This window comes from Geotrypetes seraphini, chromosome 3 (assembly GCF_902459505.1).
Source record: "Geotrypetes seraphini chromosome 3, aGeoSer1.1, whole genome shotgun sequence".
In the NCBI taxonomy this organism is placed as follows: Eukaryota; Metazoa; Chordata; class Amphibia; order Gymnophiona; family Dermophiidae; genus Geotrypetes; species Geotrypetes seraphini.
Window position 1 is genome coordinate 52,568,750 of NC_047086.1, and position 15,086 is coordinate 52,583,835.

Consider the following 15,086-nt stretch of genomic DNA (forward strand, 5'->3'; position numbering starts at 1 on the left):
AGCAGACAACTAAGCGCAGCGCGGAGGCGCGCACCGAAGAAAAAGACAGTTTTTAGGGGCTACGACGGGGGTGTGTGTGGGGGGAACCCCCCACTTTACTTTATACAGATCGCGCCGCGTTGTGGGGGCATTGTGGGGGTTTTGGGGGTTGTAACCCCCCACATTTTACTGAAAACTTAACTTTTTCCCTGTTTTTAGGGAAAAAGTTATGTTTTCACTAAAATGTGGGGGGTTACAACCCCCAAACCCCCCACAACACCGCCGCTATCTGTATTAAGTAAAGTGGGGGGGCTCCCCAACAAAACCCCCCGTCGCAGCCCCTAAAAACAGTTGTCGGCGCGCGCCTTTGTCTTCCGCGTTACTGTCTATGAACCGAGAAAATCTCCCATTTTGAAGTGCAGGTCCCTTTAAGAACCAATCTGTTCCAACTCATGGAAAGGGGTGGAGTCCAACCTCCTGTTTCACTTTAGGGCAGCCTCCTGCACTAAGCAAAGCAGCTGAACAGGAGCTCAGCCCAGGAGCAAGCAGGACTAGCCTCCGGAAACCCTGCCTGAGGGGGAAGACGAACAGGCGGAGCCACAACACTGGGACAACATGGGAGAGTGTGGAAGAGTGGAAGCCTCAAGGCAGTGCTATGGAGTGGGAGCCATGTTCAATTGCATCTGGAGCACCAGAAGGAGGCATGGAGTGTGAATAATGCTTTTGAACAGTGCACAGCTTTAAAGTTTGTTCTTCTTTTTGGAATGGACAATCTTTAAAGTTTGGTTTGCCATGTGAAGGACTAAGAAAGTGAGAAACCCTAGCTGAAGCACAGGCGTAAACTCTGGGTTTCATTTTTCTTTTGGAGGTTTTTTAAGGTTTAACCTGGCTATCTTTATGATTGCTGACTCCTGGCAATCTGTGCTTTGGTGAGGGGTCCCACATTGTGTTGTCACTGAAATCCCATTCTCCAGTTGGATCCAGACCTCCTTCTGTTTCCTCATTTCAAAAAAGGTTTAGATTTAACATTATAGGTGCCAGAAGATCCACTGCCAACACTAGATGTGTCCAATGAATAAGAAATTATAATCTGAGGTTGCTTGACATCCGTGTACATCCATGAATAAACTAGTTAGATGAATCGTTCTTTTCATCGGGTACGTAGACTATACAGTGCGAGACAATCACGAACAGACATTGCCGGGCAATTGCGCGCAGGACGTCAACGCGCTGGATTAAATCACAATTTTAAAGCACTGAGGGGGTGTGGGGGGAACCCCCCCCACTTTACTTAGAATAATTGGTGCTCCCATTGCGGAGGGTGTTGGGGGAACCCCCCATTATAGAGGAAACAGCTTTTTCCCTCTTTTTTAGGGAAAAATTACAGTTTCCTCTGTAATGTTGGGGGGTTCCCCACCCCCACCCCCAACAGGAGCACCAACAAGTTCTAAGTAAAGTGTGGGGGGTTCACCCCCACCCCCAGGAGTGTTTTAAAATTGTGTTTTAATTCAGTGCGCTGACGTCCTGCACATGACTGTCTGCTTGGCAATTTCCGCATGTGATTGTCTCGTGCGATTTTGACTCTTCACCTTTTATCACGTTTACATTTTTTAACTTTGACTTTGTGGATATCTTCCCGAGCTTGAGAAATCTTATTTGATAATTTGCTCTGTTTATTCACCTCTTCGGCAGAAAACTGGAACTGGATGAGGCCAAGGGGCGGAACAGGGCAGGGCCAAGTGTCCAGTTTTTTAAAAGAGGAAATCTGGTAATCCTATAAATGTCTATCCCATGCAATAAATGCAGGCCAGATGCTTCAACACCCCCAACATTTACTACATAGACTTTGCACTTACAACATATTAAGTGGCTCATAATCAAACTTTAAAGATGTCTAAAAACCCGCCCAAGTCGGCACCTCTGTACCTCAAACACTGTCTATGTACTACTGTGACCCTTTCTGAGCTCCTGGGTAGGACGGGATATAAAACTGAAAGAAAGAAATAAAAGACAGGTCATCCAAATGCCCATAATCAAACTGAATTTCTGGATGTATGGAGGGACTTTTTAGGCCTCTGAATGCCGCTTTGTGCCCAAAGCTGAAAGAGGCATATCTGGAGGAGTGGTTAGGGCAGTATTTGGGTGGGAGTGGGCCAACCTACACTTAGTCATCCTGCAGGGATAATCAAATGTCTTACGAGACTTTCTGGACGAAACTTATACATTATGAGTTAGACAATGTGAAAACAGGTATAAGTGCCAAAAAGGTATTCAAAGTGACCAGATAACCACTGCACAAACAAAGTAAAGAGCTCCACACACTCCCCCAGTGATTACTGACCCCCCTCACACCCCCTCAAAGATCAGAATAAAAACGTACATACCTGTCTCCGGAACATCAGCACCTGGTGTAGGAAAGCCTAGTAGAGCTGAATACAGATGACTTAAGTAGCCTGGGTGGTAGGCTAGTAAACCATAGAGAAGCAACTCTATGGCCATAAGCCATTAAATATCACAAAACCCTACTCTATTGCCATATAGGTGCCACCTGCAGCCATAAGGGCTATTAGGGTTGTAGACAGGTAGGTATAGTGGGTTTGGGGGAGGGGGGCTCATCATAACCTATAAGGGAATTCTGGTGAGATGTTTATCTGGCACCCTTTTTGTGAAGTTCACAGCAGTGACCTTTAAGGTGCCCCACTGCTGTGTTGCCATGTCTGGGTGGCCAGTCTATCACAATTCTGGCCCCTCCCATGTCCAAATGGTCTTGTTCTGAACATTTAGGACTTGGACAAAATGTTGGTTAAAAATGTGGTTTCAAGATAGACATACTGGTGGTATGGACGATCAACCGTCTGGACGTCCAGATAGAGGATTTTCAAAAAAATATATATTTTGGACGAATAGTGATTTGTCTTTCGAGAATGAACATTTTCCCAGTGCCGACTTTGGGCATTTATCACCATACATCTGAATCGGACTTAGACGTATGTTTTGATTAGGCCCCTCCACGTTTACTATTTAATTTGCAGTAAGTGCAAAATCCTACCATACTTCAGTAAACAAGCCGCTTTATGTAAATTTTGTAGAAGACAGCAAGTATGCATTACTTAATTCTAATATTGATTACCTCGATAAATTTAAAAATCTCACTGTTTGATTCTATTAGTAGTAGTAGTCTTGAGTTCTTCTAGTAACAGGGCGTCTCAAATTTATTTTGAGCTCTGGCACACTAAACAGAGCAAATGTTTTTTGCAACACATTATAATTGAAATTATAAAATTGCAAAACCAACAAAAAATTAAATTTGAGAGTTATTTATTTAAAGTTATTTAAGCTATCTATGGGTAACTGTAACAATGGTGAAACTAAAGAAGATAGAATTGCTAATCAATGTGATGAATGTGCTATTTTTTTAGTGCAAATTTTTAAAAAACACAGGCTGTTGGCTCCATTATGTTTAATACTGATTTGCATATAATTATTGCATTAACATTATTTTATTTGTTACCTGCTCTTAGGTGTCCCACAACATCAGCTAGGCTTCCCTTCTTTACTTTGGTGATGAATGCACCAAGGCGACCTGTGTCTGTCATCTTTCCTCCAACAACCTAAACAATTACAAACCCATGAGATGCCAAACAAAAACATTGGGACACATATTCAAAGAAGAATGTGACCAATATGCCTTTTAAACATAGAGCAAAGTTGGTTGGGATAAATACTGGGTCCGATATTCAGCATAGCGGTTAAAGATAGGTCTGCAATTTATGCGGCCTATTTTAACCACTAAACATAACCAGTTTAGCAGCCAGGATTGTTTGCTTTTATTTATTTATTGGGGGGGGGGGGAGTAAGGTTAAAGATAGATACTAAATATGCAGGGAGCCCAGAGAAGGCTGGAAAAGAGCACCTGATTATAGGCCCCTGTCTACTTCATCCTCTCCTTCAGGCTTTTAGCTTTTCCCACAATAGTCCCACTACCACACCTAACTAATTATGTCAGGAGGAGAAACAGAGGAGGGTTCTGACACTGACTGGGGGGGGGGAAAAGAGGTTCTGAGGCTGATTGGATGAGAGAGAGGGATCGGAGGCTTATCAGGGTGTGAGAGGAGAGTCTAAGACTTATTGGGGGCAGGAGAGGGGTTCTGAGGCTGATTGGATGAGGGTGAGGGGTTTGAGGCTTATCAGGGGTAAGGGGACGTGTTGTGGTAAGCAGCTTATGCCTGCTAGCAGTGTCCCGGTGATGACAGAGTCATTTGAGTCTGACATGAACTTTAGTTTGCACCTCAGTTAAACACATGTATTGCTGAATTTGATGATGTTCCCTCTAGAAACACTAGAGGGAGCAAGAGTGCAGTCTTGCCTGTAGCACAGAACACATACTCCACAAGGAGCTATGCTATTCCTTTAATCAACAGGCAGGGAGTTGCAGAATGCCAAGAGGAGCACCTCCACCTGGGGGTTGGGGGCATGGCAGTAACTTCTTAAATGCTGAGGCAGAACTATTCAGAGAGAACACAGGCACAAGCATGAGTACAAGGACAGCAGCAGAGCAGGGAACTCTCAGGACTGAGAGGTCAAGCTGGCATTGAGCAGCCAACTGCTATGGAGTTAGAAGAGGCTGGACCCGAAGCTACAAACTCAGACAGCCTAATAAATCAGCCCTTGGAGGTAGAGATTTACTCAGACCTGCCAAACCAGGGGCAGCAAGAAATGGAAGTTTGCTGACACTAAGGCAAGTGAAAGTTGTTACCTTGCTACAGAACACAGTTAAAGTTTTGTTTTGGGAATTGGAGGGACTTTCTCTTTTGCTTTGCCCTGCCAGTAACCTTTGCAAGAGACTGTTGGCTATAAGAGACTGTTTGCTACAAGAATTTATTTTTTTTTTTTTTTTGCTACCAAAGACTATTTGCTATGAGTGTTTGTTTGAAAGCAATTGAAGGGGGGGGGAGGTTCTGCTGACTTTTGTTTTCCCCTTTTTGGATGTGGGGGATGTGCTGACAAAAGCCCAGTGAGAGTAAACGGGAGCTTTGTGTTTATGTTGTGTTGGGAATGTGGGTTTTATTAATAAAACTTCCAGCACACAAAGCACAACTTTCCAGCCAGCATTGGGATACACTGGTCTGTCAGTGCCTTGCACTGGCACAGGCTGTGCGGCAAAGCACACAAACCTAAGAAAGTTTGGAAAATAGTTTTTCTTTTATTTGCTGTGATGAACTGACACTTGTGTTTTGAAGGCATTGTGAAGTCAGGACTCCTTACTAAGAAGCTTACCTGGGTGTTTTGGGGTTTTTTTTTTGTATTTTGCATTCTCTGCATTTGCTGTGTTCAAAAACTGGCCAGAGCACTGCAGGAATCCATTGGGGCTCAGAGAAGCCCACAAAAACTCATTTCTTGTTTTGTTTGTTTATTACATAAAAGGACCATTTCGGTTTGTGGGGAGCATTCTGACACTAAGAACTATATTTTTTTACTTTTTGGCCTTACCTTTTATGAGCTCTCTTTTGGCTGCTAGAAAACCTTTGATTTTGAACTGAGCTACAATAAAGTGTGGTCCTTGTTAAGCTCCAGATATATCGTTTGTGTGGGTGTTTTTAAAAGCTAGAACTGTTCAGTTTCCTGAAAACCTTGTACGTCCCAAAGAGGCGCATAGAAATCCTGTCACGTCAGCTTGATCGAGGGTGGGAGGAGGGTCTGAGGATGATCACGGTCTAGGAAGGGGGATAGGATCTTGTTGCAATGTGTGAAGAGGGAGGGAGGGAGGGGCCATCAAGCCACTACTGATAGCTAAGCGGGTGCTGGTTGGTATTAAGTGCCAGCACCCTCATAGCTATCCAGGCAAAGTTAGGATTGCTGTTTGTGTTTTCCTACAAGCTGTGTTAGCTAAGAAGGTACCAGCACTGAATATTGCCAATAGCTGCACAACTCTCAGTTCCTTCCTGACTCCGCCCCCTTCAACACCCCTCTCCTGCCCCTTTTTCAACATGCCAGTTAGAGCCAATATTCAGTGGTACTTTCTAGTTACATCTGCCTTTAGCAGCATTTTTCATGTGGGTAGATGGTCATTGACCAATATTAGAGAATGACACAGTGGCGGGTTACCCGCGGCAGCCACATTTAGCCACGGGTAACCCGCCGAAACGGGGAAGAAAAAATAGTGGCCTCTGTGGGACGGGGACAAGGCCATTCACCGCCCCGTGGAGCGGTGAATGGACTTGTCCCCGCAGTGAGGCAATCAAGGATCGCGCGGTCCCCACCATCTCCCTCCCTCCCTCCTTACTGCCGGTTGAATTTTTGCCGGTCTGGCGTGAAAAAAAAAAAAAAAAAAAAGCCTCCTTCCTTTTCCCCTGCTCTTACCGCCATGCTCATGCTGCAGCTACTAAAGCCGACAGGAAGTCTTTCCGACGTCAGTTCTGATGTCGGAGAGGACGTTCTGGGCCAGCCAATCGCTGCCTGGCTGGCCCAGAACGTCCTCTCCGACATCAGAATTGAGTCGGAAAGACTTCCTGTCGGCTTTAGTAGCTGCAGCATGAGCATGGCGGTAAGAGCAGGGGAAAAGGAAAGAGGCTTTTTTTTTTTTTGAGCGGCAGGGAGGCAGCAGGCTGGCTTTGGCTAGGAGGGAGAAAGGTAGGCAGGCAGGATTCGGGGGTGGGGGTGGGACAAAGTGTGGAAGGCAGTGAGAGGGACATAGGAAGGAAGCACTAGGGGCACTAAAGACATGGGAAGGAGACACTGGGGGCACTAAAGACATGGGAAGGAGGCACTGGGGGCACTAAAGACATGGGAAGGAGGCACTGGGGGCACTAAAGACAGGAAGGGGCACTAAGGACATGGGAAGGAGGCATTGGGGCATTAAAGACAGAAAGGGGCACTAAAGACATGGGAAGGAGGCACTGGGGCACTAAAGACATGGGAAGGAGGTACTGGGGGCACTAAAGACAGGAAGGGGCACTAAGGACTTGGGAAGGAGGCACTGGGGGCACTAAAGACATGGGAAGGAGGCACCGGGGGCACTAAGGACATGGGAAGGAAAGAGGGAGGGAATAGAAAGGGACAATTCTTGGGCCTGAGTGCAGAAAGAAAGAAATGAAAGAAAGAATATACAGACAGAAGGAAACGCAAACAGAGACTCATGAAATCAATCACTAGACAGCAAAGGTAGGAAAAATGATTTTATTTTCAATTTAGTGATCAAAATGTGTCAGTTTTGAGAAGTTATATCTGCTGTCTATATTTTGCACTATATTTGTCTATTTTTCTAAAGTTACTGAGGTGACCGAGCTTGCGGAGATGGGGCGGAAACAGGCTTTTAAAATTTTAGTCCTAGTAGTTTGCCGGTCCACAAAATAATTCTTTTATTTCTGCCGGTTCACGGGTGTAAAAAGGTTGAAAAACACTGATGTAGAGTATGCCGGCTTTCTTTTTCGCCCAGCCGCATGCGTTCAAAAAGCCGTGCTTGCGCGGCTGCTCAAGTTGATCAATCTTCTCCTCTCTTACAACTTCCTGTTTCCGGTTGCGTCAGAGGAGAATATTGAACAAATGAGCACCCGTACGTGCGGCTGGGCGAAAAACAAAGCCGGCATACTCTACATCTAAGGTGAGATGGAGGGAGAAAGATGGCGGAACACTGCAATCGGTCGGGTGTCTGCTGTTTTTGTATCACTGCCTACCTGCGCTCACGTTCCAGATCCTCCTGCATTTTTAGTGTGCACAATTGATCTGATTCGAGCTATAGGTGAACATGGGGGACATTGCAAGGGAGGACAAGTCAATTGATTTATTTTATGTTCTGTTATTACTACAGGGCAGAGGCACTGAAACAGATTCTCAGTGCAATAGTAGTAGTGGCAGGACTCTCTTCTGTCTTCATGGTGTTTTGCAGTACTGAGGCTTATATGGATGCTGCGGGGACGGTGACGGGGCGGTGAATGGGATGGCAGTGGCGGTGACGGGGCGGTGAAAGGGATGGCGGTGACGGTATCGGGGCGGTGAAGGGAACGGTGGTGACAGGGCGGTGCAGAGGATGGTGGGCCGGGGACGGTGCAGTGATGGGGACAGATTTTTTCCCCGTGTCATTCTCTAACCCATATGTAAAAGTTTGAAAATTTCACTATCATTATTATCATCATTAGCCCTAATACTTATGCTAAAGATGGGGACCTTGTTATCCTAGGTGATGTGTGGCCAATTTGAACTGGGTGGGGGGGAGTTCTCTTCCTAATATCCTTTGATCAGCTGATAGTGTGAATGGAACAGTTACTAAGCTGCAGTAAAACATCATATTTTACCACAGCTTAGTTTTTCCCAGGAAATACTAACATGTTAACTTTGTGCCATAGGTTAGTAACTCTCATGCTATCAACCTCACAATGAAAGATTAGGTTCTTACCCAGATAATCTTCTTTCTGTTAATCCTCTGAAGAGTCCATACGTATGGTGATCAATCCATTCCCAAAAACTGGACTTGCAGAAGTGTGAATACTTACAGCTTTGAGCACCTTCCTCATGCAGGCAGAACCCAGAGTCCCCTTTCAGTTATATTCCAGAGCAATTGAGCTGCACTGGAATACAAAGAAGAAGGGGAACAGGGAATGATCCCCACATACATTGCACAATTCTGTTCTGCTCTGTAACTTAGAAACAAGAATTAGAACAACAATGAATAGGAATTTGTATAAAACCTTAAAGAACCAACCAGCTGACTGCAACTAGCATTAACAATAAGGGGAAGAATACACTACATATACAAGATTTCTTCACATACAGCTCTGACTTGACAGGAGACGAGCTCTAGGCCTGAAATCTAGAAACATGAGGCAGAAAAGCAGATGAAATAGAATATAGATGTACAGACTCCTGAGAAGATTAACAGAGAGATGATTATCCAGATAAGAACCCAATCTTTCATTCTGTTACTTCTACTCAGGAGTCTGCACGTATGGTGACATACGAGCCTGCCCGTAAGATCAAGGACCCAAAAGCAGCATCCCCTCGAGCTGCCATGTCCACTCTGGAAAATCTGGAAAATGTATGCAGAGTAGACAAAGTAGCTGTTCTACAAATCTCTGCGGGAAGAGCTGCCTGAGAGTCCACCTATGAAGAGGCGACACCCTTGGTGGAATGCCCCTTGAGAGAGACTGGCAGCTCTTTACCTCAGACAATGTATGCCAAAGATATGACCATGCAAATCCATCTAGCTATAGAGGCCTTGGACGCTGGCCTGCCACGCCAGGACTGGCTGGTAAGCCAAAACAGATGGCCTGAAAGGCGAAAATCATTAGTCCCTGCCAAGTACTGGAGCAAAGCTCTCCACACATTAAGCTTTCTCAAAATCCTATCCTATTTGTCTTAGCCTCTAGACTGAAAAACAGACAAACAAACCTCCTGATTGGCATGCAATATAGCAATTGTCATCCAGCAAGATTAAGAACTTCTTTATCTATTGTCAATTGCTTCGCATTCATAGGATCTGTACTTCATCTGAAGAATTTGAAAAGGAGGCCAAGATTTTGGAACACAAATTCTTGGAGAGAGGTTATCCTCAGTTGGTTGTCCACAAGACTTACCTAAGGGCTCTGTTTACTAATCGGGAGCTGTTATTAAAAGACAAACCACAAGATAATTCCAAACAGTTAGTTTGTGTGCTTTCATATTCATTTCATATATGTATACTTTAGAGGAAAGGTGGGAGAGGGGAGATAGATAGAGACGTTTAAATACCTACATAATGTAAATGCGCATGAGTCGAGTCACTTTAATTTGAAAGGAAACTCTGCAATGAGAGGGCATAGCATGAAGTTAAGAGGTGATAGGCCCAAACAGGATCATCCAGGACTGAATCCGCACCCTGAGACAAAAACAGCATGGAGTCTGACCTCCAATCCAGCCAGTCTGGCTCCGAAAGGTCATTGGAGCTCAGGCCAGGCCTGTTCAACTGAGAAGCAGACACTGGAGGAGATGACGCTCCCTGGGTTGATAGCTGGGCACTCGCAGGCTGCACTAACTAACCTGGTCTTGTCAGAAAAGCTCTCCATATCAGAGTTACAAGTTCTGGGGAGAAGCCTTCTGCAGGTGAAGCAAATGAAACCTGCAGAAGCTCCAGCTGGACTTGTGTGGGTTCTGTGGACTCTATGTGCCTCCACTTTGCAACATCACAAGATAGGGGATCCGTACTGGACTTTTTACTCATTTATCAGACCCACAGCGGTTCACCAGCCATGGAGGACATGAATGGGTCTAAGTATGAAGTTCAAACCCTTCCCTTGCATACACTGCAGCATGCAGTACATGGATGCTCCTCTGCTGAATAAGTGGCACAATTTTTACAAGTAATGGTGTCCTCATACCATGAGAAATCCATTCCAGTTGATTACAAATCAAAATCAAGGGGTTTTAAGGCAGCTTGAGGCTTTTGAAAAAAGATTGATTGATTGAAATCCAAGATGGCCACCACAAGTAAAATCGCGCCAAAAACGGCCCGTGGAAACTTATTTGAAAATTGAAAAGCACAGAAAAAGGGGTTTTGGAAATGGAAGACCTAAACCCTAACCCCAGAAACCCTCAAAATCGAGATTTCAGACCCACCCTGATTTTCGCATAGGAAATAATGGGGCTGTACTCACAGCTCTGTAAAGGGCCTGCCAGTCAGCCATTTCAGTGCAGCTGGAGAGAAGGAATAGACTTTCTGCTTCAGATGCTTCCAAAATCCAACTCCAAACTAAGAAATCTTCCGGCTGCCAGTTGGACCGACCCCGATTGAAACCTCCGCCCCCAAGGAACCTCACAGAGTGATGGGGGGTGGGCAATCTATGTAGCTGGCACCCTGATACCTCAAGGGTTCTTACATAGGGCGCCACAGCCTGTGCTCAAGTCACTGAGAGACTCTTAAGGTGAGCTGGCTCCCAGGGGAATGGACCCCGAACCTGAAGACATACAGCAGGCTGGTTTCCCAGATCCAATTGAAGGCTACAGTCCAACTCATTGGAATCTGCAACCTTTCCCAGGTAGAGGATCCCCAAGAATGGGGTCTCAGGGCACTAAATACTCAGAAAAAATAAAAATGAACTTAGGCATTTTCTCTTTCACTCAGGGTAGTATACAGTAAACATACAACAACAATAATATCACATTTTCTACAGTACAAGGTGTGGTAACCATGTACATTTATACAGAGGTGGTGGCATAATGCCACCTAATTAGCCCCTGCAGAGGATGGGAACCCAAGAAAAAAAGGGGGTGAAGGGCACTAATATCCAATGCATCTTCTAAGGTAGATACCCGCTAATTTAGAGGCTTTTTCTGATATTTTTCCCAGGGCTCTTAATTTAAACTTCTGCCACTGGGCCTTCATGGTATTTTGTTCTCTGTTTCTTTTATAGATTAGGGGCGTGTTTACTAAAGTATGGTAAGCTATTATGGGAAATAGCGTGCAGTAACTTAAAACACAACCACATGATGAAAGATAGGCGCAGAAAATGTAGACCACGGTTTTCTAGGCCTATATTTCCAGCACCTATCTTTGCCATGAATCGCACATATGTAGTTGCTTTAGGCTGCCTAAAGCCACTTCCGGTGTTAGCCACAATCATAGTGGCTTTAGGTGGCCTAATACGCCTACATAGGCATGATTCTAGTACCAATATTTTAGGCTTTGATATGCACCTTGAAACTCAGTTAAAAATGTCATTGGAATGGTATTTTTAACTGAGTTTGGGTGCCTGTCTGCGCCAGTTAGAGAATCTAGGCCTTACTGCCTCCTGAAGAGGAGGGGGTAAGTGAATCCACATTATCACTGATACACTTACCACAGCTGGTGCATCTAAAAAAAGAACCTTCCAACCCACTAAATGGCATTCCAGAAACCCCCTCCCAAATGTCTCCAATAAAAACTACAGATACAGTAAGTGGACCTTGCTAAATGAAATCCAACCCAATGAATGAAATTTAACAAACTAATAGGGTTACCGGATTTTTAATACTCTAATCTATTCATACAATTAAAATTTGCTTCCTCATGCCTATCAATTAATAGGAAAATTTAATTGTCCCACTAATAATTTTATCTTACCCTTAATATAGCACAGAACATATCTTAATGCCTTAGGTGATAAACTAGGAGGAGGGTATGTCATATATTGTTGATAACTCTCAGTGCTTAGGACCTCCCATAACCTATGTTTTCTCAGGTCCACATTCTGCTCTCACGATATAATCATCTATACCACAGTTCTTCAACCGCCGGTCCGCGGACCGGTGCTGGTCCGCAGAAAATTTCTGCCGGTCCGCACAGGGCCAGCGAGATCAAGTCAGCAGTTAAATTTCCTGCCGACTACGGTTCCTCCCGACTGCGGTTCCTGCTGACTAATGTTCCTCCCAGCCTCAGGCGATCAAGACAGGCTGCCGACGTCAGGGCCTTCCCTCTGTGAGTCTCGCTTGTTCGGAAACAGGAAGTTGAAACAAAATAGGCGGGACTCAGAGAGTGTAGGTCCCGACGTCGGCAGCCTGTCTTGATCGCCGCCCCTGCTGAGTTGCTGAAGAGGGCCGCGGGGAAGTTGCGATTAGAACGGAGAGAGCTGCAGATTCAGGTGCAGGTGGAGGGAGATGGTCAGTGTGTGCGAGCAAGATCCTGGAAAGCCTTCACAGTGGCTGTCTCCCCTCCCACCAGCTCTCCTATTTGCCAGGGCAGTGATTTACCGGCAAATTCCTGCAGGCAAGTACTGAGAGCTGCTGGAAGGGGAGACAGCCACTGTAGGAGGCAGGGAAGCTGCTGGATAAAGGGAGAGCTGTTACTGGACTTGGAGAGAGTTAGAAGGAGAGATGCTGCTGGGAGGGGAGGAGGGAAAGGGATGGGAAGAGAGTTAATGTTTATGTTGGATAGAGGGAGGAGGGAAGGGAGAAGAAGGAGAGATGCTGCTGGGAGGGGAGGAGGGAAAGGGATGGGAAGAGAGTTAATGATGGATAGGAGGAGGGAAGGGAGAAGGAAAAAAAGGAAGGAGGGAAGGGAGAAAGAAAAAAGGAAGGAAACAGCTGGCAGGGAGATTACAGGAGGGGAAGGGGATCAGGGTGTAATGGAGAGATCAGATGAGGGAAAGGGGAGAGAGAGGAATGAGAAAGTAGAGAGACATTGATGCTGGAAAGGGGGTCAGCAGAGAAATGAGAGAGGGATAAAGATGCTAGATCTGGTGTAGGAGAGATAAAAATGAAGAAGGCAGTGAAGCTGGAATGAATGATGTAAAAAGGAGAGAGGAGGAACAGGCTGGATGGACAGGGAAGAGAGGCCTAGAAAGAAGTCAGATACATATGGAAGGGGGAGTGGGCAGACATTGGATGGAACGGGCAGATGCTGGAAGGAAAAGAGTGAAAAAAAGATGAAAGCAGAAACCAGAGGCAACAAAAAGTAGAAAAAAATAATTTTATTTCTATTTTGTCATTAGAATATATCAGATTTGAAATATATATCCTGCTAGAGACATAACTGGGGACTGCAGTATTCTGTTAGCATGATATTTCTATGTAGCATTCTATAATAACTTGGCTTGTTCAGTTTTCTTGATAGTAGAGGGGATATATGTGAAGGGGAGGGGAGACAGGGGTTTTGTTGGTCCGTGCTCTGTATATTTGTATTTAAAAAATCACAATTGTTCAGAATATTGTTTCTTTTTATACTTTAATAAAATACGTTCAATATAAAATCATAATTGCGGCTTGTGCAGATGGGATCAGATGGTTTGCGGAGACTGAGCTCGCAGAGATGGGGCGTAAACGGGGTTTTTAAATTTTAGTCCTAGTAGTTTGCCAGTCCACAAAATAATTATTTTATTTCTGCCGGTCCACGGGTATAAAAAGGTTGAAGAACACTGATCTATACCATCTCCTCCTTCCCTTACCTTAATGTTCAAAAGCTCACTATTTAATGTTACTAATTTTTCATAATCAAATTTTATTATTATTCCCAATAGTACTCAATTTTATTAATAAAAAACTATTACTACTTCTTCATTTTAAAAAAACCTACAAATTAATTGAAAAGTGTAGGGATGGAGGTCTGATAAGTTCTGATCCAGGGCATCAGAACACAGGCAAGGTCAGCACACAGGCAGTTCTGAACCAGGCCAGGTCAGCACACTGACCTAGGGCCTGTGTATGAATCTAGGCCTGTGTTTGGATCTGAGGCCCTGTTTCTCATTCCCTCTCCCTCCTGCCACGTATACATTCTAAGCAAGGACAAGGTTTACACCTTTTGACAGAATGCTGAGGCATTTCTCCTCCCTTCCTGTCGCATATTAACCTGACACACATTTACCCTTATTCCTTATCTTGTTTAAGCTTCCCTTATATGGGCAACAATCAGACTTTGCCTGAGCAGGCCTTGACTTAAGGCTAATCAAGAAAGCTTAAGGAGTATACATTATAACCTTTGGACTGTCACATGCTATAGTAAGATTTGAGACATATCAGAAATGTACACATTGGGAATCACTTTATTATTAACCATTATATGTATTCAGATGTCATGTGAGATAGTAATTTTGAGAAGCACATGAAATATGTAAACAATGAATTACTATGGTCTAATCCTCACTGTAAATGCATTATGAAATTATAACCTTGTAGAGCATTAATTAAGTAATTAATGGAGCTATGATTCTCAATAAAAAGGGGGAGAGACCATTCATTTGGAGCGCCTCCTTCTTAACTCTAAGACTGCATGTGTATGTTTCCTGTGTGAAATTCCTACAGAAAAGCTGCCTTATAAGAGGCCAATAAAAACTACCCCTGAACTACCTCCAGCTCTAAGCAGACATTCCCTGTTGGCAAGTGAGGGAATACAAACAATCCTTAGATGCTTCTGTATCTATGCCCAGGTTCAAAATGGCACATTTGGCCCCTAGTAGCTCTCTCTCTCAATAGTGCCCCTAGTGATACATTCTTTTATTTGACAGTTTGACTGCTAGCAGTAGTACTACAAAAATACTACTAGGGGGTCTAAGACAGTGGTTCCCAGCCCTGTCATGGAGGACCACCAGCCAGTCAGGTTTTCAGGATAGCCCTAATGAATATGCATGGGGCAGATTTGCATAGCTGTCACCTTCATTATATGCATG

The 15,086-nt window shown here is 44.6% G+C and overlaps 1 protein-coding gene across 17 annotated transcripts in view; it reads right to left on the minus strand.

The window, feature by feature from the left end:
- Positions 1-15,086, minus strand: part of RIMS1 (regulating synaptic membrane exocytosis 1) — a 753,464-nt gene that overhangs the window by 390,536 nt on the left and 347,842 nt on the right. For 15 of the 17 annotated variants that reach the window (XM_033935996.1, XM_033935980.1, XM_033935991.1 and 12 more), the window contains exon 7: positions 3,491-3,590. In XM_033935996.1, the coding sequence (XP_033791887.1) occupies positions 3,491-3,590 (100 nt within the window). Of the gene's footprint in view, positions 1-3,490; positions 3,591-5,469; positions 5,579-6,339; positions 6,384-15,086 lie in introns of those variants that run through there. The other 2 variants (XM_033935992.1, XM_033935993.1) reach the window with 2 other exon arrangements.